At 45.8% G+C, this 7580-nt stretch overlaps 1 protein-coding gene across 1 annotated transcript; it reads left to right on the forward strand.

The window, feature by feature from the left end:
* The first annotated feature begins 677 nt into the window (after positions 1-677).
* On the forward strand, positions 678-4237 carry LOC149847912 (BTB/POZ domain-containing protein At5g66560-like). Its single transcript, XM_090008668.1, has 4 exons — positions 678-971; positions 1055-1124; positions 1237-2487; positions 3487-4237. Exons 1-4 carry the CDS (start codon positions 934-936, stop codon positions 4060-4062), a joined length of 1935 nt encoding a protein of 644 aa, XP_089864794.1. The 5' UTR covers positions 678-933; the 3' UTR covers positions 4063-4237.
* Positions 4238-7580: the final 3343 nt, after the last annotated feature.

The raw sequence follows: 7580 nt of genomic DNA on the forward strand, positions 1-7580 counted from the left end.
AAACTTCAATCTCCTCTGGTCGATCATGGGAGGTGAGGTTTATCCTCATCCCTTACTCTCTACATTATTTGGGAAAGACGATTCTTCAATTTTTGAGAATTATATATTTTTTTTCTTTTTCTTTTTTTTAAATCACCCTTCCACGATTTAGTTGGCGATAATTTTCCATTTCAGGATTCCTCGTAAATCAACCATGCCTATGGATGCATAACGAAAAAAAAACAATGAAAGAGCAAAAAAACTCATTTAACATATTTCTTTTAGCTTCTGCCCATTTCTCTCTCTGTATATGTAAAGAAATGGGTGCCCCTCCTCTCGATAGAGGCTAAATGATGCATGTTAAATATGTTTTTCTACTTTTTTTTTGGTATTTTGACTCCATAAATGTGTCCGGCATGATCTATTTAAGCAAAATTCATACCGTGGATCATGTGTTTTCGATGAAAAAAATTATATTTGGAGCTTCAAAATTTTACAAAGACTTTGGACCGTGATGTTTTAAACCTTATAAAAACCCACTCATGTGTGGGAATCTTCAAAAACTGATCCCTGTATAATCAAGAAAATAAATCACATCTGTACGGTTAAAATTTAAAAATAAATGACAAAAGGCCGAAAATGCCATTTAGCACCATCAATTTCTTTATTTATATATGCAATCGAATTCCTCAACCATTATGGTAAGGACTTAACGTTTCTTCAAGGCCAGAGCTTGAGTGTCTCACGTGGGTTGTGTGACTTCGGTAACTCTTTGCGTCTCGATCCCGAAAAGGCTCCACCTTTTTTTGCTCTAGACGGAATATGCGACGGAGATCGACCGCCGGACGGTTTGGATCGGGAGGAGGGATGGCTCTGGTTGACAATTCCGGTCGTTGTGCTCTTCTCTGCGTCGGTTTCTGAGCTCGGGAGGGAGCTAAGTTTTGGTGAAGGAAAATGGCGTCGGACAAGCACGGGTCGAAGGGCCAAGCATGGTGAGAGCAAACCCATCTCTGAACCCCTAAAATTTGGGTGGAATCTGTGAAAATGTTTCGATTCTTCTTCGTTTTTCTTTCAGGTTCTGCACCACCGGGCTTCCTAGCGACGTTGTAATAGAGGTGGAAGACATGGCCTTTCATCTACACAAGGTCAGTTCACTAAATCTTCGCTGTTTTTCGCCCTCCCCTTTTCTTCTCCTTCGTAAAAACCTCACCTTTTCTTCCTCTTTCGTTCCTTCTTTGGTTTGTTTTCCTTTTCTAGTTCCCTTTGATGTCGCGAAGCGGGAAGCTACACAGGATGTTCAAGGAGCAGGAGGTGTCGACGCATAGAGAAGGAGAGGGAGACGACGAGGAGGAGGAGGAGGCGTGCTACTTCCTCAGCCTGCCGGCGTTCCCCGGCGGATCAGAGGCGTTCGAGGTCGCCGCGAAGTTCTGCTACGGCGTCAAGGTCGAGTTCACGGCGTCGAACGTCGCCCCGCTCCGCTGTGCGGCGGAGTACCTCGAGATGACGGAGGAGCACGGAGGCGGCAATCTCGTCGCCAGGACGGAGGCGTTCCTTAACCGGACGGTGCTCCGGAGCCTCAGGGACGCCGTCAGGACGCTGAGCTCGTGCGAGCGGCTCCTGCCGGAGGCCGAGGATCTCGGCATCACCAGGCGGTGCATCGACGCCATCGCCACCAAAGCCGGCGCCGACCTGTCGGCGGCGTCGGGCGATCTGGCGGCGAGCCCCGGCGGCAACATCCTCTGGAACGGGATCGAGACCGGCCTCCGGCAGCGGGATCCGGTCAGGTCCGACTGGTGGTACGACGAACTCACCGTTCTGGGGCTACCCTTCTACAAGAGTGTCATGTCCGCCATGAAAGCTCGCGACTTGTGCGCCGAGAGCATCGAGGGGTCGCTGGTGTGCTACGCCAAGAAGTTCATCCCGGGCCTGTCACGGCGGAACAGGGTGCCGCCCTCGCACTCCGTTTCCGTCGCAACGGAGGACGAGCAGAGGGAGCTGCTGGAGACGGTGGTGAGCCATATGCCGGTGAGGAAGAGCAGCAACTCGACCACGACGACGAGGCTTCTGTTCGGGCTGCTCCGGACGGCGAACATCCTGAGCGCGTCGGAGTCGTGTCGGACAACGCTAGAGAGGAAGATTGCCGCGCAGCTGGACCAGGCGACGCTGGATGACCTGCTGCTGCCGAGTTACTCCTACCTCATCGAGACCCTCTACGACATCGATTGCGTGGAGAGGATTCTTGGCTACTTCCTCGAGGGGTGCGGTGCTGCGGACAGAGAGGAAGAGGAGGAGGAAGGGGAGGACGAAGAAGAGGAGAGGAGATTCGGGAATTCGCCGGGGATGAATCCGGTGATGATGGTCGGAAAATTGATGGACGGGTACCTCGCAGAGATCGCTTCCGACGGAAATTTGAAGCCGGAGAAGTTCCACAACCTCGCCGTGGCGCTTCCAGAGCACGCCAGGATTTACGACGACGGCCTGTATCGCACCATCGATGTCTACCTCAAGGTAAAGATTCAAGATCCCGTTTAACTGCATTCTCAGACGTCTGTTGCAGACTGTGGTGTGGTTCTCCCACTCGAATCGATGCTCCGTTTACCGTCATAAGTTTGGATGACTCAGGCTGATTTCCAGCTATGGTCTTCGGTGTTCACTGCATTGCAGATCAAACTCAATTATTGAGGAGTTGGCTGCATTTCTGGCGGGGGGTTTACTGTATACCCCTTCTCCCATTCTTGAGGGGAGGGTGAATAAGCTCTTGAAGTATGGCTTGGTGCATATTTCTGGTCTGCTCTGTGTGGCACTTTTATTCAACGCAGAGGCCACCATGGGAGCACTGATAGCATGTAGGAAAGGTGGTTCGCTGTAGTCTGGCCGGACTGGAGAACTGGGCATCAGGCCATAGCCCAATATGATCTGTCCCAAGTAGGTCAGACTCACGTTTTGGACCATTAGTTCTTGGTGCTTGAAACCCATCTGCTGGGTTGGACTGTAGGCCGATTTGCTTGAGTCTCTGGTTGTCGGTTCAGTTGGGTGAACAAGAAATGCATACAGGTCAAAATCAAATGCATTAGTTTGTATCAGAAAGCTACAAGTGCTGAAGTCACAAATTTCCTAAGATGGTTAGTGTCCTTATCGATGGGTAATCTCTGAGGATCTGATTTCTGAGAATGCAGCAAAAAACGACCAAGTTTATCACGTTTCTATGTTCCGAGTCTGATTGATTGGTCACTAATGGGGTTTCCCAATGTTTTTTTGTTGTTGTTGCCTTTGCTTCATTCCCCAATCAGAACTGAAGTTGAGCTGAAATTCAGAATGGATTGAAATCCGACCATCTGCAGTTCTAACTTCTTACTGCTGTTTCATATGGGATGTTGAGTCAATACCCGATGGTTGTTGGTTTACTGCGATAAGTCGCATCAATTATGCTTCTTGGTTCCCTCATGAATTTATCATCATTGATGTGTAAAATTAGCTAACTTTTCGAGTTACTGAAAATGTCATTAGGCACATCCCTGGATTTCAGACGAAGACCGGGAGAAGATATGCAGCATAATCGATTGCCAAAAGCTCACACTCGAAGCATGCACCCATGCTGCGCAGAACGAGAGGCTTCCGCTCCGGGTTGTAGTACAAGTTCTCTTCTTCGAGCAGCTCCAGCTCCGTCACGCCATCACCGGCCCCTTTGTAGCGCCCAATACGTCGATACCAGATTCAGGTCGGCCTTCTCGCCTCGGGGACCACATCGGGTTCCTGGGCCAATCCCCTGCCGCACAACCATGGCAGACTACATATAGGAACAATCAGGTCTTCCGCCTCGACATGGACAGTATGAGAGCTCGAGTGCACGAGCTCGAGCGCGAGTGCTCTACGATGAGCCGCGCTATCCGGAAGTTCGATAAGATCAGCAAGGGTGGCAATGTTGGTGGTGGTGATGCTGAAATTGGTGGCAATGGTGGATGGAGCTCGTTCACTAAGAGGTTTGGGTGCAAGTTCAAGACTCAAGTGTGTGACTCACGCGAAAGAGCATGGGTGGAAGCCAAGAAAGGGAGTCACCACCACCGGAGCTCATCGCTCGCTTGATGTGGTATTGTTCCAAGCCATTTTCCACGTACCCTTCGGCAACCACAATTCTTCTATTATGTATATGTAATTTGTCATGTTTAGATATTCTTTTCCCCTCAAGTCTGCATTTTTACCATGCAAGATTTTTGTTTTTACATTTCATGTTTTTTACTAGTCTTTCTGATCTTCTGGTGCATTTCGTTCACGGAAATTCCCTTTGTCCCCTACCACACTCTACAATCTAGCTTGGTAGTTTCATTACCTGTATAGGGTTGAGCCCTGTGATTTGACAGTGGACTTTTGAGTTGCAACCCTAACACCTTTTTATGGCAAAGTAGGATGACTTTCTACCCATCCAGCTATCTCATTCTACCGCGAGATCTAAACTACAAGAAAATGATCGTCTTGCTGGCCCATTGCCCCTGCACAGTCTTGACGGATGAGAGCCGATCAGGTCCAAGGTTCGTTGGACAGAACACCGGCTAGGCGCCATTTCGTCAACAAGATGAACAGCACCGGAAAAACTCGTCGGATGCTCCGTTCATCATCGAGATGAACAGCACCGGAAAAACACGTCATGTCGGATGCTATTCCGCTGGGTGGGCCCCACAAGTTCGATCACCGGCATCAGTGGCTATAAAACAAACGAATCAGATTTGTCCAGCCTTAAGAGTTTGAGTGCCATTCATCTTGATGAAGAACGGGTTTTCCTTTGGACGGTGTTGTGTCCAAAGAACCTTGGACCTGATCCTGTCTTAGTCCCTCTTTTTGCCCAAGCTTAATTGATTCTGTTGTGCTACGAGGGGCTCCCAAAAGGTCTGCTAACTTTTTCTACTGCCAAGAAAAGAGAATGGAGATTTATCTACAGTGGATGGTGAAACTTTGGTCGTGTATGTAAAGAAATTAACTAATGGAGAATCTTTCCCAGTTGTTTAAAAATGCTATTAGCATGCATGAATCCAATCATGGGAATGTGTGCCCTAAAGCCTGAGTTTTTAATGTTTTGGCTCTCTAGTCACCATTGTGGGGGTCTCCTACTGTGAATTAATAATCTGGATCTGAAGCTTTTGCAACCATAGTACCACGGGGTTGTCTGGTATTACTCGTGAACACCACCAGAGTGCTTTCCTCATTTCCGAGAGAGCATGTACTATTATGGGAGAATGACCGTACTGATTTTGCAAAAAAAATGTGTTATAACAACATATGTGAGCTACCATGCCAATTTTTTTAACTGATCATCAAGAATGTTGGTAAATGTGTGGTGACAGGAGAGCTATCACGAGCCTCCTTTTAAGTAAACAGAAGTTTGCAAATATGTGGTGACATTCATGTATATAAGTAAGTCGTGAGCTGTCATGTATATATATATTCACGAGCTATTACATGAATCTTTTGTAAGTAACCGATTGTAAAGGAGGTCCATAAATATATAATGACATTCTAATATATATAGTATGACATTCACAAGCTACCATATAAATCTTATTTAAAAAACCGATCATCAAGTAAGTCTGAAAATGTATACTGACATTGCAAATGTATGAGGATATATATATATATATATATATAACATTCACGAGTTACTATACAAATTTCCTTTAAGCAACTGATCATCAAGAAGATTCATAAATATATGCCTTGAATCTACCATTGTGTTGTACTTTCCACCATGCTCTTATACTGTCTTGTGGTGACCTCTTTGATCGGTTACTTGAAGGAGATTTGCATGGTAGTGCTTGAACTTCAGGCTAGTGCTGAAGGTAAAATTGTCTTAAATAAGTAGGGCACTCGTGATTGTGAACATAGAAAGGATAATGAAAATTGTGAGGCATTTCTTAAAACATATCATTTTTGCAAAGACAATACCATTATTTACAGTAAGATTATTCACTAGGGAGCTTTTGTAATCATTCATGAAGCAGCAAGTTCTTGAACACCACTATTATAGAGCATTTTACTGGATGGGTTCCTCTGTGGCTGTATTTGGGAGCGATTTCCAAAGTGGTGATGGGGATTTCTGATGTCCCTGCCTCATCTCCTCTCGTTTTTGGCAGAGTTCAAAAACATCCTTTTGAGGATGTTGTGAACTCCGCTCCCAGCTCCGCTGGCCTATCTCCCTTGCCATCTCCACTCCCGTCTCCCAAACGGAGCCCGAGTTTTCAATGTATTTTCACAGCCCTACCACATTCAATGTATTGCAAATAACTTGGTGTATATTCCAAAAATACGGCACAAAAAAGTTTATCTGCCACCTGCTGTCAAGGTTCTTTCTCCCAAATCTCCTTCACCTTCCTGGGTCCCAAGAATACCCTCATTTTGTAGGATAAAACTGTGTATCCTAACCTGTCACATGGACACTGCTGAGGATACGAGGATGCAGCCATTTTTTATGAAAAATTCCAATATATGAATTGTACATAAAGGATAAAGAATGGTAGTCAAAATGGAGTGTCCGTTTGACATAGATCTTAACTAGTAGATTATATTCTGGTCATCTTGTACTATTCACTAGTGAAACAGTAATGAACTCTGATCAGTGACACAAAGTACAGATCATCTCTAGTTAATTTGAGCCAACGAGGACTGCTCATCTGCTAGGGGTGACTTGTGAAGATCAAGTTGATGGAACGTTGTTATATATGAGTTTGAAACCCATAGATGCACGTCCTGTGCTGCGCGAGACCGAAGTTGGGTGTACTCCCTGGTGAGCAAGTAAGACCTCAGCTTTTAAAACTTTAGTCACTGCAAGTTAGTTCCGATTAGTCATCAAAGAAAATTCGCTGGATGAGTGCTGAACGTGCAGCCACTTTCAGGACTGTGATGAATCAGGACTAGTCAGGTTGAAAGCAAGTTGCAGCAATTTTTTTATTGCCACTTGTGAAATTGTAAAGACTTTTTTCTTATGTATATAGTTCTACCAACGGGGGATCTGTGTGGTTGGTAGGAGCTGTCAGTGCACGTCTCCATGCGGTGGACGTTGCAGGTTCGAACCCCAAATGGTACGTTGAATAATAACTGGTGGGGTTCTGCCTAACCGCAGCTTGCCTTTCAAAAAATAAAAAATAAAAAATTTCTCTGACAATCTTGGCTGCAAACATGACTGAACAACAATGTTTTGTCTTAATCTTTACATTTCCTTTGGCGCCAGCCTTTGACCATGATGGTGATGGTGTGAATCTGCTTCATCTTTGTTGAAGCGAGAACATTTCCTCAAAACATTTGGAATTGATGAAATCGCTAAACTGATATTTCATCTGAGTGTCCTCTTCTCAAAAAAAAAAAAAAGTGTCCCTTTAATTTTTTTTTGCTGAGAGGTGCCACGGGACCGTGGCCCTGTCTTGGTGTGACTACGAGTCGCGAAACTTTTGCTTTCTGTTGTGTGAAGCATGCAGGCTCTGGTGACAACTATGCACACGATTGGCACAGCATTGCCAAATGCCAGTTAGTGAAGAAAACTGTTCCAGTTTGTGTTAGGTGTTGAACACATGTCTTGGGGAATGCTTGTCTTGAGCATGGTAAGAGGACCACCCAGC

Source organism: Nuphar pumila, chromosome 1 (genome assembly GCF_984573655.1).
Source record: "Nuphar pumila chromosome 1, dmNupPumi1.hap1.1, whole genome shotgun sequence".
NCBI classification, from domain to species: Eukaryota; Viridiplantae; Streptophyta; class Magnoliopsida; order Nymphaeales; family Nymphaeaceae; genus Nuphar; species Nuphar pumila.

Excerpts from the sequence above, each read along its gene's own strand:
- LOC149847912 (XM_090008668.1), top strand. The coding sequence starts at position 934 with ATGGCGTCGGACAAGCACGGGTCGAAGGGCCAAGCATG. Across the intron at positions 972-1,054 it reads GGGTCGAAGGGCCAAGCATG|GTTCTGCACCACCGGGCTTC; the intron begins GTGAGAGCAAAC and ends TTTTTCTTTCAG. Across the intron at positions 2,488-3,486 it reads CCATCGATGTCTACCTCAAG|GCACATCCCTGGATTTCAGA; the intron begins GTAAAGATTCAA and ends AAATGTCATTAG.